At 62.3% G+C, this 27,432-nt stretch overlaps 1 protein-coding gene across 2 annotated transcripts in view; it reads left to right on the forward strand.

Moving 5' to 3' along the window:
• Positions 1–270: 270 nt before the first annotated feature.
• The window catches only part of CPXM2 (carboxypeptidase X, M14 family member 2), a 30,494-nt gene continuing 3,332 nt past the window's right edge, over positions 271–27,432 (forward strand). For both annotated transcript variants that reach the window (XM_084904460.1, XM_084904461.1), the window contains exons 1-12: positions 271–751; positions 12,865–12,963; positions 13,643–13,752; positions 16,139–16,278; positions 18,900–18,984; positions 19,860–20,010; positions 21,498–21,586; positions 23,733–23,856; positions 24,653–24,849; positions 25,808–25,987; positions 26,803–27,100; positions 27,184–27,323. In XM_084904460.1, the coding sequence (XP_084760586.1) occupies positions 430–751; positions 12,865–12,963; positions 13,643–13,752; positions 16,139–16,278; positions 18,900–18,984; positions 19,860–20,010; positions 21,498–21,586; positions 23,733–23,856; positions 24,653–24,849; positions 25,808–25,987; positions 26,803–27,100; positions 27,184–27,323 (1,935 nt within the window). In that variant the 5' untranslated portion in view covers positions 271–429. The remainder of the gene's footprint in view (positions 752–12,864; positions 12,964–13,642; positions 13,753–16,138; positions 16,279–18,899; positions 18,985–19,859; positions 20,011–21,497; positions 21,587–23,732; positions 23,857–24,652; positions 24,850–25,807; positions 25,988–26,802; positions 27,101–27,183; positions 27,324–27,432) is intronic.

Below are 27,432 nucleotides of genomic sequence, written 5' to 3' on the forward strand. Positions count from 1 at the left end.
AGCTCCCTGGCCGCCGGTGCCTGGAGCGGGAGGGGCGGGGGGGAGACAGCTGCTGGGATGGGGACACTCCCTTACCTGCCTCCCAGGGCCAGCCCAGCGGCTGGAGGGGGAGGGAGGGAAGGGCGGGGCCGGACCCCTGCGCGTGCCCGCCCTGCGCCTGGCGGGTCCCTGCCCGCCCCTTGCCCGGCCCAGCCTGGCCCAGCCCAGCCCAGCCCGGCCCAGCCCGGCCCAGCCCAGCCCAGCCCAGCCCGGCCCAGCCCGGCCCAGCCCAGCCCGGCCCAGCGGGCCGGTCACACGCGCCACCCGCCGGCCGGCAGCTTCCCAGCCCCGAGCGCTGCAGAGCCGGGCGCCCCTGCCCCGCGCCGTCCCACGCACGCCCTCGCTCCAGCCACCCAGACCCTGCCCCCCTGCCCGGGCCGGGGCGTGGGCATGGCCGGCGGGGGGCCCGCCACGCTGGCGCTGGCCCTGGCGCTCCTGGAGGTGGCCCTGCCGGGAGCTGGGGCCCAGGGCGCGGCCCTGGAGGACCCCGGCGGCCACTCGGTGCAGGAGCCCTGGAGCCAGGAGCCCTACTACGGGCACGGGGAGCCCGAGCCCCAGCCCGAGCCCTTCTCCCCGCCGCTGCCCGCGGGCACCCAGGAGGAGGCGCAGGAGCCGCCCCCACCCGCACCCAGGCCCCCCAAGAGGGCGCCCAAGGCCAGGAAGGCGGCCCTGAGGGAGAAGCTGGCTCCGGAGACAGAGCCGCCGCCTCAGGGTGAGGAGCGCGCTGCGCGGGGCGCGGGGGGGGGGGGGGGGGGATGGAGGGAGCCATGGCCCTGTGTCTCCCGGGGGAGGTGAGAGGAGGGGGCGCCCAGTCTGCGGGGACAGGACGGCTGGCTCCCCAGCCCCTCCCCGGCCCCTGCGTCTGGGATGGAGGCCCGGAGCCGCCTGCCTGCGCCCCCAGCCTCTGTAGAGCCCGCACCACGCACCCCGTGGCCCCTGCAGTGCCAGGCCCCCCGCTGGGGAGGCAGACAGCTGGGCAGCTGCCGGGGAGTGGGGGGCCCCAGTGAAGCCGCTGAGTGTGGGTCCTGCTGACCACCCTCCTCTCCGCCCTCTCAGCTCCCCCCCCCCCCCCCCCGCCACGGGCGCTCTCTGGGGGTGTTTCTGATTTGGGGTGGGAGCGGCTGGTGGGTCTGGGCACTGTGGCCTCTGGGGAAGGCCATGTCCCCTCTCAGCTGCCCCCACCGCCTGCTCTGGGGCCCAATCCTCTGAGCAGCTGAAGGTGGCAGAGGCTCTGCTGGGAGCCGGGGCAGTGGGGTCCTGGTGCCCCGGGGAGAGGGCAGCCTGGGGTGCGGGGCCTTCCCTGCACCCCTCTCCCCCCGCCGGTGCCCCCACTCTCCAGCCCGCCTCGGGGACGGACTTCCATCCCGCCTCGCACGCTCCCTGGGGAGGCCCTCTCCCTGGTGCCCTGGTTTGGGCCAAGGGCACAGGCTCTGTCCTCAGGGTCCGAGGTGGGGAGCCAGCGCCCCAGGCACGTCCTTGGTGATGGGCGGGGGGCCCTCCCTGCCCGCAGGGAAGGGGGGATCCCGGGTTTGGTTAGACTGTTCCGGAAGGACTGGCGAGGCCGGGAGGGGAGATGGAGACTCAGCTCCTGGCCCCGGACCCGTGTCCGCAGCCCCCGTGCACGTGCTGGGGCAGGGCTGCCCCTGACCTCCAGTTCCGGGCCCTTCCGGCACCAGCGGGCAGGGCAGGGGGTGGGTTGCCCTGGCCAGAGCCGTCGGGATTCCCAGTGTTTTCCGCCGGACGAGCCTGGGCTGTGGAGAGGGTGGGAGGAGCGGGAGTGGGAGACACTCATAGCTGCAGGACACCGCCGGGCCCCGGCGCTAGGGTGGTGGTGGGTGGTGTTAAGTGTCTCGGTGAACCCTCCCGTGGCCTCGAGTGGGTGTCCGTGACTTAAGACGGGAGGCGGGCCCTGCCGGCCCCGCTCCGAGCAGGCGCTTGGAGATCTGTGTCCCAGCATAAGGCCTCTTTGTGTCCTGGCATCTGCATCCCATCTGTGTGTGTTTATGCTGCTTCGGGGAAGACACGCATGTTGTCTGGTGTTTACTGGGGAGGGGCCGGAGCCTGAGGACACCCGGAGCACCAGGTCTGGGCCTCAGCTCCCTGTCCTCCCAGCCTCCGCGTCTGCACGCGGGAAGATGGGCTGCCACCTCACCTCACTCTGCTGATGGTTCTAGAAGCTTCTCCACAAACCTCCCAGCGTGTGCTTTCCTTCATTTGCTCTGCAGGTCTGTCCCGGGACCCCACTCAGCTTGGGGTGCAGACGTGCTGAGGGACAGATCCCCAAACTGGAAACAGGTCCCTGAAAACCTCAGGCTCAGCTCAGACCCTCAGCTCGGGGCCTCCCGGGGGCTGTCCCCGGCCCCATGTCTCTAATGGGCTGTGAGGGGCTCTGTGGGGCACCCCAACTATGACAAGCAGTGGGTGACATACACCGCAGACTTCCAGCTCCTGCCCTGCTGGGGTGCCTTTGCCAGGACAGTCCTTCACCTGGACCCCAAGTGGGGAGACTGGGTTAAGAATGGCCTCCTGCCCGGCTGGCAGGGCTCAGGGGTTGAGCATTGACCCATGAACCAAGAGGTCAGGGTTCGATTCCTGGTCAGGGCACAGGCCCGGGTGGTAGGCACATCCCCAGTAGGGGGCGTGCAGGAGGCGGCCCATCCATGGTTCTCTGTCATCACGAATGTTTCTGTCTCTCTCCTTCTCCCTTCCTCTCTGTGAAATTGGGAGAAGCATGTTAGAAGAGAGCGACCTGGCCTTGGTTCGGGAGCCCTGACCGCTTTGTCCGGTCGGGGTGCTGACCGAGTCCTGTTCCCCCGGAGCGGCGGTGGAGGCCTGCGCTGCTCCTGATGCAGGAGGAGCGCCGTGCCACACGCCGTGTCACCAGGCCTTACCGGGCGCTGGCTTAGGAGGGACAGCAACACGGCCGGTGTGTGAGGGGAACCTCAGGCCGCGGCCTCGCTGGCGGGAGGCGCCGGCCCGTCCCAGCTGCTCTCTGGCTCTGAGGCGGGAGAGGCCAGGTCCCGCCGAGCGAGGGGGTGAGGCCTCTGGAACTGACAGACGCCGGCCAAGCGCCTCGTCTTTGCCGAGGATGGTGTCCTCCCGGAGGCCTCGTCTTGCTCGAGGGGAGGAGGCAGGCCACTGTTCTGAGCGGCAGGGAGTTGGGTCTCGCGTCACAGAAAGGCCGGCTCGGCGGCCGGGCCCGGGGTGACTGTGTGTCTCAGGCCGACGTGGCCGGCTCTCAGCCCGCAGCCAAGTGCAGTGGGCCGTGGGCCGGGCCCTCAGGGGACGGGAGCACTGCCGCTCTGCAGGAGTGGCTGGTCCCAGAGAGGCAGAGTGCTGCTGGATGAGTGGCCCTGAACCTTTAAAAACTGTTAAGTTCTTATCTGGAATGATGGAAGTGTAATATGCTAATTAGACGGTGTCCTTCCGGACATCCTTCTGGACGGAGCGGGGCTGGGAGGGAGCCCGATTGGGCGCCAGAGGGAAGCCGTGCCGCAGCCGGGGAGGGAGGCCTGCTCGTGCACGGATTTCGAGCATCCGGCCTCTCCTTCTGAAGTAACTGCAGACTCAGGGAAACTGCAAAAGCCACGCCGGGAGGTCCTGTGTCCTGCCACCCAGCCTCCCAGGGACAGGCCTTTGAGGACCACACTGTGGGTTCCTCACCTCGGCAGGACCGGCATTTCGGGCCACGTGTGCGAGTGTGAGTGTGTGTGTGTGTGTGCGTGCGCGCGAGTGTGAGTGTGTGTGAATGTGTGTGTGCGTGCGAGTGTGTGTGTGCATGAGTGTATATAAGTGTGTGAGTGTGTGTGAATGTGTGTGTATGTGTGAGTGTGTGTGTGTGTGAATGTATGTGTGAGTGTGTGTGTATGTGCGGGTGTGTGTGAGTGTGTGTGAGTGTGTGTGAGTGTGTGTGCGATTGTGCGAGTGTGTGTGAGTGTGTGTATGAGTGTATATAAGTGAGTGTGTGAATGTATGTGTGAGTGTGTGTGTGTGTGAGTGTGTGTGTGAGTGTGTGTGTGAGTGTGTGTGTGAGTGTGTGTGTGAGTGTGTGTATGTGTGAGTGTGTGTGTGAGTGTGTGTGTGAGTGTGTGTGTGAGTGTGTGTATGTGTGAGTGTGTGTATGAGTGTGTGTATGTGTGAGTGTGTGTGTGAGTGTGTGTGTGAGTGTGTGTATGTGTGAGTGTGTGTGTGAGTGTGTGTGTGAGTGTGTGTATGTGTGAGTGTGTGTGTGAGTGTGTGTGTGAGTGTGTGTGTGAGTGTGTGTGTGAGTGTGTGTGTGAGTGTGTGTATGTGTGAGTGTGTGTATGAGTGTGTGTATGTGTGAGTGTGTGTATGTGTGAGTGTGTGTGTGAGTGTGTGTGTGAGTGTGTGTATGTGTGAGTGTGTGTGTGAGTGTGTGTGTGAGTGTGTGTATGAATGTGTGTGTGTGAGTGTGTGTGAGTGTGTGTGCGATTGTGCGAGTGTGTGTGAGTGTGTGTATGAGTGTATATAAGTGAGTGTGTGAATGTATGTGTGAGTGTGTGTATGTGTGAGTGTGTGTATGAATGTGTGTGTGAGTGTGTGTGTGAGTGTGTGTGTGTGAGTGTGTGTGTGAGTGTGTGTGCGATTGTGTGAGTGTGTGTGAGTGTGTGTATGAGTGTATATAAGTGAGTGTGTGAATGTATGTGTGAGTGTGTGTGTATGTGTGAGTGAGTGTGTGTGTGAGTGTGTGTGTGAGTGTGTGTGTGAGTGTGTGTGTGAGTGTGTGTGTGAGTGTGTGTGTGAATGTATGTGTGAGTGTGTGTGTGAGTGTGTGTATGTGTGAGTGTGTGTGTGAGTGTGTGTGTGAGTGTGTGTGTGAGTGTGTGTGTGAGTGTGTGTGTGAGTGTGTGTGTGAGTGTGTGTATGAGTGTATATAAGTGTGTGTGTGAGTGTGTGTGTGAGTGTGTGTGTATGTGTGAGTGAGTGTGTGTGTGAGTGTGTGTGTGAGTGTGTGTGTGAGTGTGTGTGTGAGTGTGTGTGTGAGTGTGTGTGTGAGTGTGTGTATGAGTGTATATAAGTGAGTGTGTGAGTGTGTGTGTGAGTGTGTGTGTGAGTGTGTGTGTGAGTGTGTGTATGAATGTGTGTGTGAGTGTGTGTGTGAGTGTGTGTGTGAGTGTGTGTGTGAGTGTGTGTGTGAGTGTGTGTGTGAGTGTGTGTGTGAGTGTGTGTATGGAGTGTGTGTGTGAGTGTGTGTGTGAGTGTGTGTGTGAGTGTGTGTATGAATGTATGTGTGAGTGTGTGTGTGTGTGAGTGTGTGTGTGAGTGTGTGTGTGAGTGTGTGTGTGAGTGTGTGTGTGAGTGTGTGTGTGAGTGTGTGTGTGAGTGTGTGTGTGAGTGTATATAAGTGAGTGTGTGAATGTATGTGTGAGTGTGTGTATGTGTGAGTGTGTGTATGAGTGTGTGTGTGAGTGTGTGTGTGAGTGTGTGTGTGAGTGTGTGTGTGAGTGTGTGTGTGAGTGTGTGTGTGAGTGTGTGTATGAGTGTATATAAGTGTGTGTGTGAGTGTGTGTGTGAGTGTGTGTGTATGTGTGAGTGAGTGTGTGTGTGAGTGTGTGTGTGAGTGTGTGTGTGAGTGTGTGTGTGAGTGTGTGTGTGAGTGTGTGTGTGAGTGTGTGTGTGAGTGTGTGTATGAGTGTATATAAGTGAGTGTGTGAGTGTGTGTGTGAGTGTGTGTGTGAGTGTGTGTGTGAGTGTGTGTATGAATGTGTGTGTGAGTGTGTGTGTGAGTGTGTGTGTGAGTGTGTGTGTGAGTGTGTGTGTGAGTGTGTGTGTGAGTGTGTGTGTGAGTGTGTGTATGGAGTGTGTGTGTGAGTGTGTGTGTGAGTGTGTGTGTGAGTGTGTGTATGAATGTATGTGTGAGTGTGTGTGTGTGTGAGTGTGTGTGTGAGTGTGTGTGTGAGTGTGTGTGTGAGTGTGTGTGTGTTGAGTGTGTGTGTGAGTGTGTGTGTGTGAGTGTGTGTGTGAGTGTGTGTGCGATTGTGCGAGTGTGTGTGAGTGTGTGTATGAGTGTATATAAGTGAGTGTGTGAATGTATGTGTGAGTGTGTGTGTATGTGTGAGTGAGTGTGTGTGTGAGTGTGTGTATGAGTGTATATAAGTGAGTGTGTGAATGTATGTGTGAGTGTGTGTGTATGTGAGTGTGTGTGTGAGTGTGTGTGTGAGTGTGTGTGTGAGTGTGTGTGTGAGTGTGTGAGTGTGTGTGTGTGTGAGTGTGTGTGTGAGTGTGTGTGTTTGCAGTGAGGGCAAGAGTTAGGAGGACGTTTGTAATGATTTCTGTGTCTCTTAGCAGCAATCACAGTGCTTTCAGCACACGTAAGTGAGGACAAGGGATCTTTTAAAAAATACGTGTTTTTATTGATGTCAGAGAGGAAGGGAGAGGGAGAGATAGAAACACCAATGATGAGAGAGAATCATTGGTCGGCTGCCTCCTGTACGCCCCCTACTGGGGATCGAGTCTGCAACCCTGGCACATGCCCTTGCCCAGAATCGAACCCAGGACCCTTTAGTCCGAAGACTGACACTCTATCCATGGAGCCAAACCAGCCAGGGCAAGAGATCTTCTATGGTGATATTATGTGCTCACTGGAAGAGTTAAACCCAGAGTGGTTTGACCTGATAAACTCCCTACGAAATTCCAGGGAAAGGATATTTTACAGAAAAAAGAAGAAGAAGTTGGTTCTTACACATCAGCAAATAGCTTTCAGGGCAGCACCTCTTTCCACAGCATTCTCCAAAGTCAACGGCTCCCGCTGCGGCCCCCCGCTGGCCGCGGCCGGAGGCCAGGCTGGTGCCGGGAAGGAGGGAGCACTCGTGCTGGGGAGCTGGCCTGGAGGCGGTGCCGCCATGTGCCGGAGCCTGCCCGCTGCCAGGCCTCCCGGCGGGCGATGCCCTCGGTGCCGGCGGTGGCAGCCCGGCTGGAGCCTGCGTTTTGAGGTTCTCGCTCGCAGGCTGGGAGTTCCCACAATGGCTCTGCCCTCCGAGGCCTCGCAGACCCCCTGAGGTCCTGAAACCCAGGGACCGGGGTGTCTGTGAATGGCCACCCCAAGGGCTGCTGGCCCCGCTGCTGGCACCCAGCCCGCTGCTCACGTGGGCACAGGGGATGGTGGGAGTGCTACGTTACCCTCCAGGTTCATTTCAGAAGCTCCTGTCACAGATTTTTTATGGAAAGCCCATCCTGTGGGACACAGGTGGGTATTTGGCATAAATGTTCAGGATCCAGAGAGAGCTGGGGTCTAACTGTTGCTCCATCTCCTCGGGCACGTGTGGCTTCTCCCTGCCTCCGGCTGCTCCCTGTGACACGGGATGGTGAGAAGCACGCTGCCCGGGTGGCGGGAGGTCGGGTGGGTCGCCAGCAGCCTCCCGGCTTTGGAGGGCCGTTCGGAGGCTCCTCAGACCCCAGGGTCCCCAGCCAGCCGGAGTCCCAGGGGGCCGGTGCTCTGCGCAGCCTGCGTCACAGGTGTTTCCTCCTCCACGTCTCTGTTCCTCCACTGCGTGGACTCCCCCCCAGAGACACTCCAGCTCTGAGGCCTGGTCTCAGGCTGTTCCCGGCCGAACCCAAACTGAGACAGGCAAGTGCCAGCGGTGCCCGCACAGTCCTGGGCACATCCCCGCCTGCTGCGAGGGGGAGGGTCTTTCTTTTTCTTTTCTTTTAATGTATTTTATTGATTTTTTTAAAGAGCAAGGGAGAGAGCTAGAGAGCTAGAAGCGTTGATGAGAGAGAAATATCAACCAGCTGCCTCCTGCACACCCCCTACCGGGGATGTGCCCACAACCAATGTACATGCCCTTGACCGGAATCGAACCTGGGACCTTCCAGTCCGCAGACCGACGCTCTACCACTGAGCCAAACCGGCTTCGGTGAGGGAGGGTCTTTCTCTAACGGGCTCCTCAGTTGCCAGTTAGAAAGGTGGCTGCGGCTGCACGGAGGCCGGTGCCCTGGGCCCCTGATGGAGACCGCGCCTTCCTCACAGACACGCCCAGAGGAGGCAGAGGCTGATGGGAGGACAGAGGAGGAGGGTTGGGAGGGCTTTTGGGTGGGTGGGTGGGTGGTTGGTTGTTTGGTCGGTTGATTAGCTGATTAGTTGTTTGATTGTTTGGTTGATTGGTTAGTTGGTTGTTTGGCTGATTGGTTGATTGGTGGTTTGGTTGATGATTGGCTGATTGGTTAATTAATTGGTTGGTTGGTTGGTTGATTGGCTGATTGGATGGTTTGTTGGTTGATTAGCTATTTAATTGGTTGATTAGTTGGTTGGTTAGTTGATTAGTTGGTTGGTTAGTTGATTAGTTGGTTGATTGGTTGATTGGCTGGTTGATTTTGGTGTAGCCCTCGTGAAAGGCTTAGAAAATTGCAGTGGAATCTCCATCTCTACTCCAGACCATGCAGGTGACTGAGTAACAGCAGCAAGTACCTCATTCAACCACTCAGCTCCTCTCAGGACTCACCAGACCCCCAGGGAGACCTGTTTCCAGGGAGCTCAGTCTCAGGCCTGGATAAGGACACAGGCTGCCTCCTCCCCATTGGGGCCCTTTTGCTAACACCCCCTGGAGCTCGGGTTTGCAGCCACCATTGCTCAGGATTTTCACGGCCCCCTCCTGGCTCTCACGTGTGAGGTTCTCTGCAGACGTGCATGGTGGCAGGACCCCAGGAAGCTATCGGCGTCATCTGCCTGGATATCCTGCATCTCTGGGCGCCCCTGAGAACCCCCTTGCCCGGGGAGGTCTCCCTCCTGTGTGGGTTCCAGGAGCTGTGGGCTGAGCCCTTCGCCAGCGGGAGTGCAGATGCCGTGGGGCTGGAATTTCCTGGGGAAATGCAAAGAGGCAGCGAAGAATTTGTCAGTTTCTGGGGTTTGCTACTGGAAGCTCCTTGTATAGAGAGAAAAGCTTTCTCATAAACCCAGAATAGGCACGGCCGGGCTGGCAGCGCCATTCTGCTACTTTTAAGGAATTCGGCTCTGTCACGCAGCCCAGATGGAGATGTTGATTTAATCTGGCTCCGTGTCCCCCCCTCCGCTCTCTTCTCTCCTCCGGACGGACATGTGCTGCCTTTCCTGCCGGGCAGGACCTCGCGGGGAGTCAGCCTCCAGCTCCGCCGGCTCTGGGGGCGCCCCGGGGCGGGTCACCCCGCCTGAGCCTCAGTGTCCCCACCTGTGACTCTGTGTTCAGGGTCAGCCCCCGCCCTCAGCGGCACTTGCCCAGATGGGATGCTATGGTCTCTGGGAAAGTGCCTCATGAGTGTGAGTCACTCGCCACATGCTGTCTGCTGGCTTCTCAGCAGCTGGAATGGCGCTCTGTGGCGGGAGGGGCTCCATCATCATATTCATGATGACCAGACGGAAGCTGCCTTTTAAAATATATTCTTATTGCTGAAACCGGTTTGGCTCAATGGATAGAGCGTCGGCGTGGGGACTGAAGGGACCCGGGTTCGATTCCGGTCAGGGGCATGTACCTTGGTTGCGGGCACATCCCCAGTGGGGGGTGTGCAAGAGGCAGCTGATCGATGACTCTCTCTCATCGATGTTTCTGGCTCTCTATCTCTCTCCCTTCCTCTCTGTATAAAATCAATAAAATATATTTTAAAAAATATATATATACTTATTGATTTCAGAGAGGAAGGGAGAGGGAGAGAGAGAGAGAAACATCAATGACGAGAGAGAATCCTTGATCGGCTGCCTCCTGCCCCACATTGGGGACGGAGCCCATAACCCAGGCCTGTGTCCTGAGCAGGAACCCAACCGTGACCTCCTGGTTCCTGGGTCAAGGCTCCACCCGAGCCCCCAGAAGCTGTCTTACTCCGTGGTGGCGAGGCCGGCTCTGCCCGGAGCCCTGGCTGTGGGGTATGTGACTGCCATCTGGTGACGGGCGGGTCCTGTGTGCCCTGCCCACTGAGGAGGGGGCAGGCCATGGAGAGGTGAGGGGTCACTGAGGATTCAATTGCTCAGGGCGGGGGCAGCACCTGGAGCTTCGAGAGAGCGGCTGGGCCCTGCCTGCCGTCTCCGCCCTTGGTCCCCACGTGTCGGCCCCGGGAGGCAGGCTCTCAGGGTGGTAGCGCATTGCCCACATCGAGACCTTCCTTCAATCCCCGGAGCCAGGCAGGTGTGTTTGGGCCCTGGATTCGGACCGGGCGTGGGAGAGGCGAGGCTGAGGGTATGGCCGGGCTGAGCTCTGGACTCCCCCTCCCACATCCCCTGGAGGCCCCTGCAGAGAGGAGGAGGCAGGGAACACCACCTTCTCCCCAGAACCCCGCAGTCCCTCAGAGTTTGTGAGCCCCGCCCCGCCCCGTCTTAGCTCTCCGCCCAGTCAGGCTCCACGCTCGCAGGAGTCATGGCTCCAGTTTTGCCCAACCATCGAGGTCTTACGGCCCCTCAGCCGGGCTCTTCGGAAGAGGCCACCTCTGGAGGCCACTGACCGTGACATTTCCACCCACAGACCTGGCCCCAAGGGCAGGGCCGGGCACACCCAGGGCGGCAGCCTCTCTCCGCCTCTCCGGGCGCTCAGAGGGACTCCCTCCGCCAGGGGGCACTCATGTGGCGCCTCTTCAGTTCTCAGAAAGATGGGAGCCATCCCCGCGGCATCCCCCGAGAAGGGGGCGGTGTGGGGTGGCCCTCAGCTGGGCCCAGTGAGGGTCTGTGTTCTCCTCGCGAAGCACGTGTTCCCCGTTGGTGACAGAGGAACCGTCGGAAATGATTTCATTAATTGGCACGGCCCCCTGGCCGCTCCTGGCCTCTCAGTTTGCCGCAGGAAGTCCCCACGGAGTCTCTCTCCGCAGAGCTGCCCTCCTCTCGTGTTTGTCTGTTTGGTCACCCATGACTCATTTGTTCATTCATTCACTCCCTCATCACAGCCAATGATCTACCAGATTCTGGAGACAGCACGAGCAAAACCAGACCCACGAACAGGCCAGCTGTTGTCACACATGTGTGGTGATGCTACCCAGCACAGGGTGCAATGCTGTGGGGGTTGCTTGCCAGGGTTCCTGTCCCAGCATTAAGAAGGGTGCAGCAATCTGGAGGAAGGCAGTGCGTAGATTAACTAAGAGTCCAGAGAGGAAAGATGGCTTTGAAAGGCATTGGGGGTCAGAGGAGCTTCAGCTAAAGGAGCTAACGTTCTGAGTTCTTAGTTCTTGGCTCAGGTCCCTTGCTTTTTATTAACACAATTTGTCCTGAGGCAAGGTGGAAATAACACACATCAAAGGGTAGGGTTTCGTACAGATTGGGGAATAGCCTACAGCTGTTCAGGTGTTTGGCCAACAGGAGGCAATAACATGTAGATTGAGAAGCCCTGAGCTGTCTGGCAGCAAAAAATCATCCTATTCAGGTTTGGGGGGAGTGCCTTCCAGCGGTTCCAACAGGTGATTACATATGTGACTCAGCCCTTGTTGAGCCCCCAAGTTCCATCAACCTTTTGATAAAACCCTTGTAATTATGACGTGTTGGAACTGGCTTCCGGCACTGCTGCTCCCAGGTGGCCCTCGTCCGCAGGTGCACGTGTCCCTGGCTGCTGGGGTCCCAGTGAGATGGCTCACGGCTGCTCCTTCTCTGGAGTGTCGCCCTCGAGGGTCCAGCCTCCCTTCCCAATGGGTTGGTCTGTGGCCAGAGGCCCGCCAGCAGGAGAGCAGCCCCCCCGTCTCCAGAGCCGGAGGAGACCGAGGAGCCCTGAGAGGCGCTGCTGGCCCGAGGGGGCTGCCTCGTGCCCACAGCCGTCTGGTCCAGCCGGGGCCTCGGAGGGCGGGGGAGGAAGTGGCCCTGTGTGTGGGGTGAGGGGGAAGGGGAGGTGGGGGTGGGAAATGCCAGCTCTGGGCCCAGAAGGCCCCATTCCAGCTCCGTTCGGTCAGAGGGACGCGGTGTCAGCCTGTGGGTCCGGGAGGCCCGAGGTGCAGGCTTGGACAGAGTGGCTGCTTGTGCTGAGGGTTAGCGGGTTACTTCCTGGTCCACTCTCCGGGGAGCACCTCAGTGTCCTGGGCATCGCTGGGTTCGGGGTGGGGCAGAGGTGAGGATGGGGAGGGGACTGAGGTGGGAGTAGGGAGAAGGCAGAGTGGGGAGGGGGCACAGGTAGGGATGGGGAGGGGATAGAGGTGGGAAGGGGGAGGGGACAGAGGTGGGGATGGGGAGAGGGGATAGAGCTGGGGAGGGGAGAGAGGTGGGGAGCCCCCAAGTTCCATCAACCTTTTGATAAAACCCTTGAACGCTGGCGTGCGGAGGGGTGGGAACGCTGGCGTGTGGAGGTGGGGAGGGGATAGAGGTGGGGAGGAGGAGGGTGAGGATGGAGAGGGGAGAGAGGTGGGGAGGGGAGAGAGGTGGGGAGGGGATAGAGGTGGAGAGGGGATAGAGGTGGGGAGGGGGAGGGTGAGGATGGAGAGGGGAGAGAGGTGGGGAGGGGAGAGAGGTGGGGAGGGGATAGAGGTGGAGAGGGGATAGAGGTGGGGAGGGGGAGGGTGAGGATGGAGAGGGGAGAGAGGTGGGGAGGGGAGAGAGGTGGGGAGGGGATAGAGGTGGAGAGGGGATAGAGGTGGGGAGGGGGAGGGTGAGGATGGGGAAGGGAGAGAGGTGGGGAGGGGAGAGAGGTGGGGAGGGGATAGAGGTGGGGAGGGGAGAGAGGTGAGGATGGGGAGGGTGAGGATGGGGAAGGGAGAGAGGTGGGGAGGGGAGAGAGGTGAGGATGGGGAGGGGAGAGAGGTGGGGAGGGGAGAGAGGTGGGGAGGGGAGAGAGGTGGGGAGGGGAGAGAGGTGGGGGCGGCTGCTCTGCAGAGGAGGAGCCCTCGCCCCTGGGACCCTCACACGGGGAGGCAGACGTTTCTCTCTCTTTTTAGGTAAAAACAGCAACAGAAGGGGCGTGAGAACCAAGAGCTTGGAGAAGGCTGCCAGCGACGAGCACAGCGCCCCCGTGGCCCCGGGGGAGGCCGGGGCGGGTAAGCGAGGACCAGGGAGGCCCGCCCGAGCCTGGCACCGCCTCCGTCCGCGCCCCGCAGGCTCCGTGAGGCCCTGTGTGGGGCTGCCTCTTCCAGCCTCGCTCTCCGGGGGCACAGGGCTCTAGGGTCCCGGTCACTGCTGCGTGTCCCAGCTCCTGAGTCCCTGCCGGCCCCGCCCGCCTCCCCAGGACCACACCAGCCTTTCGATTCACGTGGGGCCTGCAGACACCCCCTCCCAGGAAGCTGCCCCCCTCGTCCATCCAAGGGAACCCGGGGAGCCAGGGAAGGGAAGGACGCAGAGTTGGGGCTGCTGGCTTTTGGGGCTCACACTGAGGTGCTGGGAGCGGGTCCCTGGCCTCCAGGCGGAAGCATTCCCGCCGGTTCCAGGAGGGGCCCCGCTCCCAGCACCCAGTGTGAGCCACACGGGGGGACCTTAGCCGGAGCAACCTCAGCCCGGGGGGGCAGCCACGGGGAGGGTGTCCGAGCAGGTGGCCCGGAGGGGAGGCTGGCCTGGTGTCGCCAGGATTCACCCTGGAATGCTGGCGTGCGGAGGGGTGCGGCGATGAGGGCGAGTCTGGGGCGCGGGGACGGGGAGAGGGAAAGAGCACGCGGCCGGCTCTGAAAGCCGGAGCGGCCCTCCCGCCTCCGTCCCGGCTGATGACCGGCCGTGCCTCTGCAGGGTGCCCGCCCCTCGGCCTGGAGAGCCTGAAAGTCACGGACTTCCAGCTCCACGCGTCCACTGCCAAGCGCTACGGCCTGGGCGCCCACCGCGGGCGGCTCAACATCCAGGTACCGGGGAGGGTCCTGATCGCATGCCGGGAGGGTCCGTACACGCCTATCGCTCTGGCCGCGGACCGCGCCCGCTCGCCGGATCGGCTCAGGCTCCGGCACCGGGCCAGCGGCTGGTTCGGCTCATTAGAGCGTCAGCCTGCGGACCGAAGGGTCGCAGGTTCGATTCCCGGCCAAGGGCACCTTCCTCAGTCGCAGGTCCGTCCGGACCATTCGTCGGGCACATGCAGGAGGCCACCAGACGATGTGCCTCCCTCCCCTCGAGCTCGCTCTCGCTCTCTCTCTCTCTCTCTCTCTCTCTCTCTCTCCTCCGCCTCCCCCTCTCTCTAAAATGTCTTGGGGACGGGGCCTATGACAGTAAGGCGCACTGACCCTAACACTCACAGGGGGCACGCTGCTGACCTCAGCGTAGAGTCGGCCCAGAGCCGGTTCGCTGTCCTCTCCGAGGGCTGCTCCTCCCTGGTGCTCGCTGCGCCGCCCTGGCTGGGCCACACTGGCCGGAGGCCAGAGGCAGGGGGAGGGACGGTGCGCCCTCAGGCGGTGCTTGCTTCCTGGCACTTCTGCTGCCTCTTTGTCCTTCACCCGGGGAGGCCTCAGCCGGCGGGGAGCACCTCGGGGCGCCAGTCTGTGGACATGCTGCCCACAGGGAGGACGGTCGGGGGGAGGGAGAGCGCCCGGTGCTGGCCGCCCTTACTGGGCCTGCCCGAGGCCCGGACAGACCCTCGCACCTGCCCGTGGGTGGAGGAGGTAGCGTGTGGGCCCGGGGGCTGGCTGTCCGCGCCCTGGGTGCCCTGCCCATGGGCAGCCACGCGGGGTGAGCCCGGAGCGGGTGCTGCGGCCCCCGGGGCCGTGATGCCGGCCGGCCAGGCTCTCGCCTCCAGAACCAGAACACGTGTAGGGTGGAGGCGGGGAACGGGGTTTTGTCTGCGAGAAGCTCTGAGGCGTCAGAACTTCAAACCCAACTTAAAGGCCGTCGACGGGGTGCGAGGAGGCAGCGCCCTGCTGGCCGCTCGGTCCCCTCGCCACCGCATCTGCCGCCTGGCCCCGCCGTGAGGCGAGAGCCTGACGGACGGCGGTGCCCGTGGCTGTAGACAGGCCCCAGGAGGACGGGATGTGGTCACAGACGTGGCACCCAGGTTTATGCTGGTGTCAAAGGTCACGTGCGTGGGGACATCTCGCCTGTCCCTCTGCCCTGAGCCCTCCGCCCCCACGTGCCCAGCCGGGGAGGCCCCTGTGTCCTGGCAGGCAGTGCGCGGGCAGCTTCACTTCCTCAGGTTCGCCCACGCCCACCCCACCTGCTGCGCGCGGGGCCGTCCGCACCCAGTGCCTCTGCCCCGGGGCCTGCCTGCCCGTCGAACCGTCCGGCTCGGGGGGCAGCCACCCTCAGTCTCTGGCAGAGGAGTGCGGCACAGGAGGCGGAGGGCCGTGGTGGGTGGTCTCCTTTCCGAAGCTCAAACCGTCCTGCTCGCCCCATTAAGAGGCTTCGTCTGCGTCAGGCGGCGAGGCGCAGTCTGGCTGGCGTTCGTGCCGAAGGCCGGAATGCTGGCTGTCCGTGTGGAGGGGAATAACGGCCACACGTGTTCAGTCTGGAAGATGAGCGTTCCCGTCCTGGCTGAGCTGCTCTTACAATCAGAGCTCGGACCTGCCGGTTTGGCACGGCGCCGGGTAAATCGTTTTCAATGTTTTTCTTCCCCTGGAACAACTCTGGCGTCTCCCGGCGCTGGTCTCGCTTTCTGTTGTTGGCGATCCCTCGGCGAGAGCGCGCTCGGAGAACGCTCTGTCCGTTCCACACGGCCCGGCTGCCCCAGGCCGCACGCCGGGCCCCAGGCCGCCCCCCGGCCCCTCACTCCGCCAGTCCTTTCCTGCTGGCCTGGGCCGGGCGGCTGTGCTCTGGGCCGGGGGGAGGGGACCGGGACCTCCCTGTTCAATGGGCTGACACACCCGCCCGTGTCCCTGTCACGTCACCCCTGCCTGGCTCTGCGCTGGGGCCTCTGTGGTTTGAGGTGATGTTTTGTTTTTGTTTTTTGTTTCAGAGAAAAGTCTAGGGCTTCTGTGGAGTGGGGGTGGCAACATGGGAATCTTTTTCTTTTCTTTTCTTTTCTTTTTAAATGGCAATATATACTTTATTGATGTTTTACAGAGAGGAAGGGAGAGGGATAGAGTTAGAATCATGGATGGGAGAGAAACATGGACCAGCTGCCTCCTGCACGCTCCCCACTGGGAATGAGCCCGCAACCAAGGTCCATGCCCCCGACCGGAATCGGACCGTGGCCTCCTGGTTCGTGGGCCGACGCCCAGCCCTGAGCCGCGCGGCGGGCTCCAGCGTTAGTGTCCACGGAGAGGGAGCCGCCCGGCCGCTGTGCAGAGCCGTCCGCCGTGTCTCCAGGCAGGTGTCAGCGAGAACGACTTCTACGACGGCGCCTGGTGCGCCGGCCGGAACGACGCCCACCAGTGGATCGAGGTGGATGCGCGGCGGCTGACGCGGTTCACGGGCGTCATCACGCAGGGGAGGAACTCGCTGTGGCTGTGAGTGGGCACTGAGCCGTGGGCGGAGGCTCGGTGTGGGTGGAGGCCCTGGTGTGGGCACTGAGCCCGTGGGCGGAGGCCCGGGTGTGGGCCGGGCGGAGCAGGGAGGGCTGGCAGTGGGGACAGGTGGGTGGTGGTGGGGCGGGGAGGGGCCAGGCAGGGGCATTAGACGGGAAGGACCTCGGAGGATGGGCAGGAGGTTGGGTGCTGTGGACTCAGGGCCCCTGGGAAGGTGCATCTCTTAGGATGCGGGGAGCAGGACCCCGCAGGTCGGGCTGGGTGACGGGTACGGTTAGCACCACGCAGGGTCAGCAGGGGCTACGTCTTGGATCCGTGGTGGCGGTTGGCCGACTGATGGCTGAGCAGCCTGAGGAGGAGCTGGCAGAGCAGAGGGACGGGGTCAGGTCCCAGCACCGCCTGAAACCCGTGTGGCTCTCCCAGACGCTGGGGCAGAGGCCTGGGCCTGGCAGGTCTGGAATGAGGGGCCGCTGAAGAAGCTGCAGAGGCGAGGCCGGGCCAGTGGGAGGCCCAGGGACCCGTGGGAGCCCATTTCCCAGAACCCAGCCTGCGGCCAGGGCTGTGTCAGTGATGGTGACTGAGAATGTCCCAGGAGCGGTGGCTGCAGCCCCTCAAAACTCTCCGCGGCCTGTCCAGCTGTGAAGGCAGGGAATTCTGACACCGGCTCCAGCACAGAGGAACCGTGAGGACATGGCGTCAGTGTCTGGCCGTCACACCGGACAGACAGAGTCCACGCTCAGGGCTCTGGGAGAGTCAGATCCCCATGCAGGAGGCAGTGGGGCGGCTGCCTGGGGCTGGGGAGGGGCCGGGGAGTTCCTGCTTGAAGGGGTGAACTTTCACTCTGGGGATGGAATGTTCTGGAGTTGGAGGGAGGGGATGGTGGCACAGCGATGTGAATACACTTCTTACCACTGCGCTGTACCCTTAAGAATGGTTACAATCAGCCAGCCAGTGTGGCTCAGTGGTAGAGCATTGACCTATGACCAGGAGGTCAGAGTTTGATTCCCGGTCAGGGCACAGGCCTGGGTTGCGGGCACATCCCAATGGGGGGGCGTGCAGGAGGCAGCTGATCCGTGATTCTCTCTCGTCATTGATGTTTCCACCCTTTTCTCTCTCTCCTGTCCCTCTCAAATCAACACAAACATATTTTTAAAAAATGGTTAAAATCATCGGTTTTATAGTATGTATGCTTTATTACAATAAGTGAAAAATATAAGTGCAAATACCTCTGCCCCCAAATGACCTCCACCTCACCCCGGGCTGGAGACGCAGTCCCCATTTCCCGCCACATTTGGGTGCGATTCCGCTGGTTTCCACTGCACCCAGGCATTGTCCTGCTGCTCCTGGACTTGGTGATGGTCCTCGTTAACAGCCGGTCACGGCACAGCCGGCCTCCCCTTTCCGCTCACGGCCATTCTGCCGGAAGGCGTTCCCTCCGCTTCCTCTTCCTGTGAGCGGCTCCCTCACCTGCGCCTGCAGAGCGGGCCCTCCGTGCACGGACAGCACCGGCCCATGACGGACCTCCGTGTGGCGGAGTCCACGGGGCGCTCTGCGGTAGCTATCACGCGCGTGTGCATGCCTGCCAGGCTGCCCCTGGCCTGGGTCTCTCTCCAACTGGTGGCTCGTTACCATGACGATGGTTCTCACTGTTCAGATTCCAAAAGGCAAGGGTTTTGGAAAAAAGAACCAAGTTGAATTGCTCCAGGAACAGGGGAACTTGGGGTTGAGATTGCCCCCGGGGCCGTGGGGACTGCGTTGATACAGGGCACGGACCTGCGGGCGGCAGCGGGAGGGCCGGGGTCGGGTTCGGGCTGTTATTGGCGGCGGGAGGGGCCGGTCGGGCTGTTACGGGTTAGAAAGCAGGCAGCTCACTTTCCGTTCCAGCTGAAACCCGAGAGGGCCTGGCCGGGCGAGAAGCCGCAGGGAACAATGTGTTTCTGGCCCCGCCGAGGACGGGAGCCTCGGAGCGGGGCACGGGGTAGGGTTGCTTCTCAGAGGCAGTTTGTTTTTGTAAACGTCTAAGTGCATTTCAAGTCCAATTACTCGTCAAGGCCAAGGCCAAGGAGGCGGGGGCGTTCGGTTTGAGCTGCTGGAATGGGACCGCCTGCACTCAGGATGGGACGAGGGTGCGTTTTGGTGTCTGAGCCGGTTTCCCGGAGGCCTGAGTCACGCTGGAGGCATGGGAGCCAGTCTGGGGCGACCCCAACACAGGGCGTCCTGACCTCCTGATGCTAAAGGCGGGACTCATTCTGGGGATTCCCAGCCCTCACAACAGGGGCTGTGCTCCTGGTGGAGGAGGAGGCGGGTCCTCTGCAGCCCTGAGCCCGGCAGATGCGGTGGGGAGAGGGGGGGGGGGTTGGACACAAAGATGCAGGGAGGGCTGGGCAGGACAGCCATGGCGTGGCTCAGGAACCAGGAAGTCACGGATCAATTCCTGGTCAGGGCACAGGCTCGGGTTGTGGGCTGGATCCCCTGTGTGGGATGTGCAGGAGGAAGCTGATCAATGATTCTCTCTCCCTCTCCCTTCCTCTCTGACATTAATAACAATATACGTTTAAAATAAGTAAGGTGTGTCGCCCCAGTGACATCCTGTTTCCTCTCAGGAGCGACTGGGTGACCTCCTACAAGGTCATGGTGAGCAACGACAGCCACGCATGGGTCACGGTGAAGAACGGGTCAGGGGACATGGTGAGTCTGCTCCTGGTGCCCTCGGTGCCTGCGGGGGCTCTGCAAGAATGGTGTGTGTGCCCCGTGTGTACACTGTGTGTGCCCCGTGTGTACACTGTGTGTGCCCTGTGTGTGCCCTGTGTGTACCCCGTGTGTGCCCTGTGTGTACACTGTGTGTGCCCCGTGTGTACACTGCGTGTGCACTTTCCTGCCAGCTCAGGGCACCCACAGATCTGGTGGGTGGCGCCCCCTCCGGGCCGGGAAGCACATTACCGAGTGGCCCTCGGTCAGGGCTCCTGCAGGGCTTAGTCTTCCCGCTCCCAGGTCAGCCTGGAAGTGGGGGGCCCTAGGCACTGCCCCCCAAGGTGTTCATTCACTGTGACCGGTCCTGACGTGCTTGAATGGCCGTGATCTCTCGGCCCAGGATGGGCTCCAGGGCGGCCAGTCTGACCACGTCCCCTCTTCCTCGGCTGCTCGCTCCTGGCCTGGTGCCTGGGTCCTGCTCGGCCTGACTGCGCCCCGGTTCCCTTCTCACCCCAACGCACTCCTGTGTCTGAGACTCCGCGGTCCCCCCTCTGCGCCGTCTCAGCCCCGCCGCCACAGCTGCTGCTCAGAGCCCGCCCTCCCTCAGCCGCAGGCGCTCTGCCTGCGGGCCGGGCGGGGCCTCCCACCACGTACCCTGAAGCCAGGGGAGCCCCCTCTGCCGGGGCCTCACCGTTTCCGCCGTCCCCTCCCCCCAGGAGGGGCTTCCTGTGGGCGGGGCCCCGGCTGGCCGGTGCCCCTCCCATCCCCCCTCCACGCCAGCCCGGTGTGGGGTCCCCAGTGAGGCCGGCGAGGGAGCGGGTCCGTCCCCCCACACGCAGGTGCTGACGGCGCCCGCCCCGGGGTGTGAGCAGGTGTTCGAGGGGAACAGCGAGAAGGAGGTGCCCGTCCTCAACGAGCTGCCGGTGCCCATGGTGGCCCGCTACCTGCGCGTGAACCCGCAGTCCTGGTTCCCAGACGGCAGCGTCTGCCTGCGGCTGGAGGTCCTTGGCTGCCCGCTGCCCGGTGAGCGTGCCCGCCCCGCAGGTGCCCGGAGGGGAAGCAAATAGACCGGGCCCGGCGTGTGGCTCAGGGGCTGAGCATCCACCTATGAACTGGTTCCATTCCCGCTCAGGGCATAGGCCCGGGACGTGGGCTCCATCCCCAGTGGGGGGCATGTGGAGGCAGCTGACCCATCTCTCTCTCTCATCAGTGATGTTTCTCTCTCTCTCTCCCCCTCTCCCTTCCTCTCTGAAATTCTCCAGGCTGGAAATGCATCCACTCAATCCCCAGAAGGGGGTGTACTGGAGGCAGCCCATCCGTGATTCTCTCTCACATCGCTGTCCTCTCTCTCTCCTCCTCGCCCCTCCTCTCTCTGAAAAAACCAATCAATTCCTCCTTCTCTCCTCCTCACTCCTCCGACCTCCCCTTTCCTCTAAGTGTGTGTGTTTGTAATTACAGAAGCAATACAGGCTTACACGATTACAGGCAGGGAAGAGCCAGAAAGGCCATTCATACGGAGGGGAGCAGACAGGCCCTCTGCAGACCCCAAACCCAGTCCCCAGAGGCGACCACTGTTAACACCCCCTGACCATGCTATCGGGGCGCTTCCACCCCAAAACCAGCTCCCCGCTCCCACTCGCTGAGCGGGTGAGGGTTCCTTCCTCCTGTGACCGGAAGCCCGGGGAAATTGGGCTCCAGCGTTGGTGTTTGGGTTCTCTCTGGCCTGTGTCCTGGAGAGTCGCACTCACTCCTCCGCGGTGACACTGAGGTCCTTCCCTTCGACCTGCACCCGTGAGGGTGGCCCGGAGGCGATGCTTCGATAGGCTGGGGGTGTGAGGCCAGTTTCTGAGGGAGAGAATGGGGCCCCCCACGTGGCACAGGCTTCTGTTAGGAAGGGTGGCAGTGGATGAATGCTGGATAAGCAACTGAGTGTGTCCACCACACTTGCAAAGATTCCATTTCTGCATGCAGTGTGGCATTCATCCATTGACTCATTCCCCCATCTGTCCCTCCACCAACCCATCCATCCACCCATCTATCCACCCATCCACCAACCCATCCATCCACCCATCCATTCATCCACCCACCCATCCATCCATCCATCCATCCACCCATCCACCCATTGATCTGTCAGTCCGTCAATCCATCCATCTATCCATCCAGTGCTGACAGTGTGCTAGGCACACAAGTCACGCCAACTCAGACCACAAGAAACCACGGAGGGAGGTGCCAGCATGCTTCTGTCTATGGGCAAAGAAGCCAAAGCAAAGACCCCTCTGTGCGTGTCAGGGTCACACAGCCTGTACCCGGAAGAGCAGAGCTCTGAGCCCGGGCGTCCTGGCTCCCGGCCCACGCTCTCCGTCACTGGGTAATTCTGACTGGTACAAAGCTGCTAGAAAGCTTCTCTCCGCTCTGTGGGGATCTTGAGGAGGGGTTGTGACAGGCGTCCGGCAGAGCCCCCACAGGTACCAGGTGACACCCGTGCACTCAGAGCCACGTCCTCTCCCTAGATCCCAACAACTACTACCACCGGCGCAATGAGATGACCACCACGGACGACCTGGACTTCCGGCACCACAGCCACAAGGAGCTGCGCCAGGTGAGGCCACGAGAAACCTCAGATCGAAGGATCGGCGTGAAGACGCGGAGCAGAGGAGCCGGAGCCGTGCCCTCATGAGCACACGTACAGGGCCAGGACCGACCAGGCCACGCTCCCCTGGCTCCGAGCAGGGCTCCTGGCGGGAGGAGGGCGCAGGCTCAGGGGCCTTCCTGCGGAGGAGCAATGAGGCTGAGGCCAAGGGCTAGGGGCTCCCCGAGGCACCCACCAGCCCGGTCCCCACTCGGCCTTTCACGGGGACACAGTCCTGTCGGCGCGACTCGGAGGGGGGCGTGCTGCGGGGACCGTCCCGGCCGCACTGTCCGGAAATCACTGTCCTGCGCTTGGACGCGAGGCTGTGAGTCACCCGCTCTGCACGCGGGGTGCACCGGGCCCCGCCCCCGCCCCGTGGACGGCCCGGTGTGTGTCAGCGCAGCTCCCTCCCTGGGCATCCTGGACGCCTCCCGCGCCGGGAACTAACGAGTCCAGCTCGGGGCCGTTAGTGTCAGAGGCAATCTGTCCGCATGCCTTTCACGTGCGCTCCGCGCCAGGCAGAGGCGGCGTCTCTAAATAGTTGTCCCACTTGCAGAGGGGCCTCTGCTCACCCGAGAGGAGATAGGGACGGCCCGACCACGTGGCTCAGTGGATAGAGCATCAGCCTGCGGACTGAAAGGTCCCAGGTTTGATTCCAGTCAAGGGCATGTACCTTGGTTCAGGCACAGCCCCAGTGCGGAGTGTGCAAGAGGCAGCTGATTGATGTTTCTCTCTCATCGACGTTTCTAACTCTCTATCCCTCTCTTCCTCTCTGTAAAAAAATCAATAAAATATATTGAGAGAGGAGAGAGAGAGAGAGAGAGAGAGAGAGAGATAGATATGGGATGGCCAGACCCATTTGGCTCAGGGGCTGAGTGTCGACCTATGAACCAGAAGGTCAGGGTTCGATTCCCGGTCAGGGCACAGGCCCGGATTGTGGGCTCCATCCCCAGTAGGGGGCATGCAGGAGGCAGCCGATCCATGATTCTTGCTCATCATTGGTGTTTCTATCTCTCCTCCCTCTCCCTTCCTCTCTGAGATCAGTAAAAACATATTAAAACAAAACAAACGAAAACGAGGAGCCACAGGAGGGAGAGGAGGAAGTAGGCCTGCCGCCGGGAGGGGGAGCCGAGCGGGAGAGTCCCACAGGCAGGAGGCGGTTCCCGGGAGTGACTTCCCGGAGGCGCTGTCCTACCCGGCTGTGGTTGGACGGGGAGGGGAGCTCCGGAGGACAGTGCACAGACGCTGGTCTCAGAGGGAGTAAATGGCTCCCGAGAGCCGGCGGCTCCACAGCACGGGTCCCACTTCAGAACCGCTCAGTCCCCTAGGCCTACATGTGTGTCTCCTGTGTGTGGGACCATGAGGGCCGAGACTCACTGTCACAGCCTCCTAGTGGCACGGACTGGGTCCAGGTGCACCTGTGAGGCCGTCAGGGAGAAGCCTGGGGGGGCGAGGGGGAGGAGGGGGCCGCCTGGTCGGCCTGGGTGGCGTGGGCGTTGCTGGTGGTGGGGCGCTGTCCTCCGCCTGGCCGGGCTGGGGCGGCAGAGGCGGGCGAGGTTGCTCTGGGCGGGGAGGCGGCTGGAGCAGGGGCGTGGAGGTCGGGCCAAGAGCATGTGTCTGGAGCAGTTGGCGGGGCTGCCTGAGTGCCCGGGAGGCCCCTGCGCCGAGTCTGAGTGTCGGGGAGGGTCTGCACGGGGAGCTGGGGGGTCGGGGTGGTGGTGGTGGTGTGAGAGCAGCTGGCGGTGCTGGGGGCCGGGCCGAGGGGCCCAGGACAGCTCTGGGTGTTGAGGGCGGCCTGGGGCCGTGGGGGGGGCAGGGGGCTGTCTGCTGGGGCCCCTCCGTGCTCAGGTCCTGGCTGAGGCCTGGGGTCCTGGGGGGAGCGGGGAGCTGTCTGCTGGGCCCTCTGCACGCAGGTCCTGGCTGAGGCCTGGGGCCGTGGGGGTGGGAGTGGGGAATGGGGGGAGCGGGGGGCTGTCTGCTGGGCCCTCTGCACGCAGGTCCTGGCTGAGGCCTGGGGCCGTGGGGGTGGGAGTGGGGAATGGGGGGAGCGGGGGGCTGTCTGCTGGGCCCTCTGCGCGCAGGTCCTGGCTGAGGCCCCGGCTATCTCCTCTTCCAGCTGATGAAGGTGGTGAGCGAGATGTGCCCCAACATCACCCGCGTCTACAACATCGGCAAGAGCCAGCGGGGCCTGAAGCTGTACGCCGTGGAGGTCTCCGACCGGCCCGGCGAGCACGAAGTCGGTGAGGCGCCCCCACCCCCCGGGGCGCACGCGGCCCGTGGGGTCGGCCTGGCTCAGGGCAGAGCCGCCCTCTGGGCCCCGTGAGAGGTGCGGGGTGTCCTCCTGGAAGGGGTCTCCCCGCGGAGAAAAGCAGGGGCTGCGGCTCCGGTGAAGTCGGTCGTTTCAAACCCGGGGCCGGTGTTCTCGTATCTGTTCTTCCACCCGGAGCCCCCCGCGCACCGTGGCCGAGAGCAGCGGGGGTTTCTGCCCTCGTCCTCCGAGGTGCCTGTCCGGGAACAGACCTGCACGGATAGCATTTTGCAGGCTGATGTGGAACAGTGGTCGGCAAACCATGGCTCGAGTCTATTTTGAAGGAGTGGTGTTGGAACAAGTTTTTTTTAAATGTGGCTCTCAAAGGAGCTTCAGTCGTTGTGCTGTTGATATTTGGCTCTGTGGACTAACGGGTTTGCCGACCGCTGACGGGAAAGAACAAGGCTGCCCGGCCGGCCGGCGTGGCTCAGGGGTTCAGCGGGGACCTGTGAACCAGGAGGTCAGGGTTCGGTTCCCGCTCCGGGCACAGGCCCGGGCTGTGGGCTCCATCCCCAGTGCGGGGCGTGCCGGAGGCAGCCGCTCCATGATGTTTTTCTCTGGTCCATGTTTCTCTCTCTCCCCCTCTCCCTTTCTCTCTGAATCCGGTAAAAACACGCTTAGGAGAATGAGAGGCCAGCAGGCCGAGCTGCAGTGGCCGCCAGCGGGGCTCCCTGGGCCACGGGGGGCTTTGCCAGCCGCTGACGGGCCTGTGTCTCCGCCCGGCCCAGGGGAGCCCGAGTTCCACTACATGGCAGGCGCCCACGGCAACGAGGTGCTGGGCCGCGAGCTGCTGCTGCTGCTGGTGCAGTTCCTGTGCCAGGAGTACCTGGCCGGCAACGCCCGCATCGTCCGCCTGGTGGAGGAGACCCGCATCCACATCCTGCCCTCCCTCAACCCCGACGGCTACGAGGAGGCCTCGGAGGGGGTAGGCCGCCCGCCCGCCCGCCCGCCTCCCCCGACCACGGCCCTGGCCGCACGGCGCTCTCGGCCCCAGTTCAAGTCCCCCCAGGGCCCGGAGCCCAGCCATCCAGCCCCGCCAAGGTCACATGACCCACCCAGTCAGGGGTCGGGGGTCAGGGGGTCAGGGGGTCAGGGCGCACACAGAATCAGCAATGAACACATGAGTGAGGGAACAGCATTCGCTGCTTCTCTCTCTCCCCTCCCTCCCGCCCCCCTCTCCCTCCCTCTCTCTCTAAGAAAACCCCAACGAATCGACAAGTAGCTTCCTGATGAGTCTCTGCTTAGGGGGGACACTGCAAGGTCATGAAGGGCTGGGAGAGAGGATTTCGGGGACCCGAGCGGGCCCGGCAGCAGACTCAGTGATGGCAGATGGTTGTGTTTATCGGTACAAACGGGTTTGTTTGTGGGCTGGACAGCGAGGCTGTTGAGTTTGCAATCACGGGCTTCTATTTTCATTCATTCATTCATTCATTCATTCAATTTTACTTTTTTAAATTTGAGAGAGAGAGAAACGTTGATGTGAGAGAGAAATACCAATCGATTGCCTCCCATGTGCCCCAACCAGGGGTCAAACTCACAACCAAGGTGTGTGCCCTGACTGGGAATCGAACCCACAACATGGTGGTTGTGGGAGAAAGAGTGCTCCGAGCACTGAGGCACCGGCCAGGGCCGGCTGGGCTTTTGGATTCATTAGCCTCAGTCTCCTCCTCCTGGGAGCAGCCCCCAGAGGAGGCTCAGGGGTGAAGGGCGGGATGAGTCACCCCGAGGAGTGGCTGGGCTGGCTGTGCACCCAGATGTCAGCAGGGGTTTCGATGGCCCCTTTGAGTGTGGCCTTCGGGTCAGAGACACGCCGGGTGGGGTTGGGGGAGGCGCCCCGTATCAGCGCGCCCACATCCGCGGCCCCTCCTCTGCACTGTCCCCAGGGCTCGGAGCTGGGCGGCTGGTCCCTGGGGCGCTGGACCCACGATGGCATTGACATCAACAACAACTTCCCCGACTTGAACTCGCTGCTCTGGGAGGCCGAGGCCCGGCAGCGCGGCCCGAGGCCTGTGCCCAACCACCACATCCCCGTCCCCGAGTGGTTCCTGTCGGAGAACGCCACGGTGAGCAGCACGCCCGGGCCTGCGGGCTCAGGGGGCGGCGGGGGGCCGGGGGAGCTGTGGGGGCCATGGGGGGCCTTGGGGACTGTGGGGGGGCAGCGGGGGTGGGGGGCACACGGGGGCTGCAGGGGGCCAGCCAGGGCCCCCAGGGCATTCCAGAAGGGGACAAGCCACTTCTTCTCTTATATATCTTCTCCCGGAGCAGGGAAGAGCCTGATGATAAAACACCTTTCAAATGGGTATTTGAGGAGGTTCTCTAGAAAAATCACTTAACTGTGTGTCTTTACAAGAACACAGAAAACATGCCACCGCTATTTGTCCTTTTCTGTTGCTGCTGTGGACCTGCCCCTCAGCTCGCAGACCCTGGGGGCGGTGCGTTCACGGCCAGGCAGGACCGTGGCTACAAGATGGGACTCCCGTTTCAGACAGGAAGTCACTGCCATCATCACCTGAAAATAAACGATTTCTCAATATTGTAAACTATCTAGCCAGGCTTCACATTTCACTATGTCACTCTCTCTCTGTCGTCTTGTTTACATCAGGAGCCAAATAAAGTGCATTCATTTTGATTGGTTTACAGTCTTTTAAGTCTTATTTATTTTTTTAAACATTTTTATTGATGTCAGAGAGGAAGGGAGAGGGAGAGGGAGAGAAACATCACTGATGAGAGAGAATGATGGATCGGCTGCCTCCTGCACGCCCCCTACTGGAGACTGAGCCTCCAGCCGGGCCTGTGCCCTGACCGGGAACGAACTGTGTCCGGGCGTTGGGGGAGGCGGGCCGCTCCTCACCGTGCCCCGGCGCCCGCGGTGCTGCAGGTGGCGGCGGAGACGCGGGCCGTCATCGCTTGGATGGAGAAGGTGCCCTTCGTGCTGGGCGGCAACCTGCAGGGCGGCGAGCTGGTGGTGGCCTACCCCTACGACATGGCGCGGTCCCCCTGGAGGGCCCAGGAGCGCTCGCCCACGCCCGACGACCACGTGTTCCGCTGGCTGGCCTACTCCTACGCCTCCACACACCGCCTCCTCACCGACGCCCGCCGGCGGGCCTGCCACACGGAGGACTTCCAGAAGGAGGACGGCACCGTCAACGGGGCCTCCTGGCACACCGTGGCCGGAAGTGAGTGCTCCCGGCACGTGCCCGCCCTGTCCGGGGCCACACGGAGCCTGGCTCAGCGTCCCGTCGTCCGGTTGGCTTGGCAGGTCTCAACGACTTCAGCTACCTTCACACCAACTGCTTCGAGCTGTCCATCTACGTGGGCTGCGACAAGTTCCCGCACGAGAGCGAGCTGCCCGAGGAGTGGGAGAACAACCGCGAGTCCCTGATTGTGTTCATGGAGCAGGTGCGGGCCGCGCTGCGCGGGGAGGCCACGGAACGAGGCTGGACGGGAGGCCAAGTTAGTGCTGTGGACCGTGGCTGTGGTCCCAGTGGCTGTGGTCCTTGGTTGCCTG

This window comes from Pipistrellus hanaki, assembly GCF_964339955.1.
Source record: "Pipistrellus hanaki genome assembly, chromosome: 14".
NCBI classification, from domain to species: domain Eukaryota; kingdom Metazoa; phylum Chordata; class Mammalia; order Chiroptera; family Vespertilionidae; genus Pipistrellus; species Pipistrellus hanaki.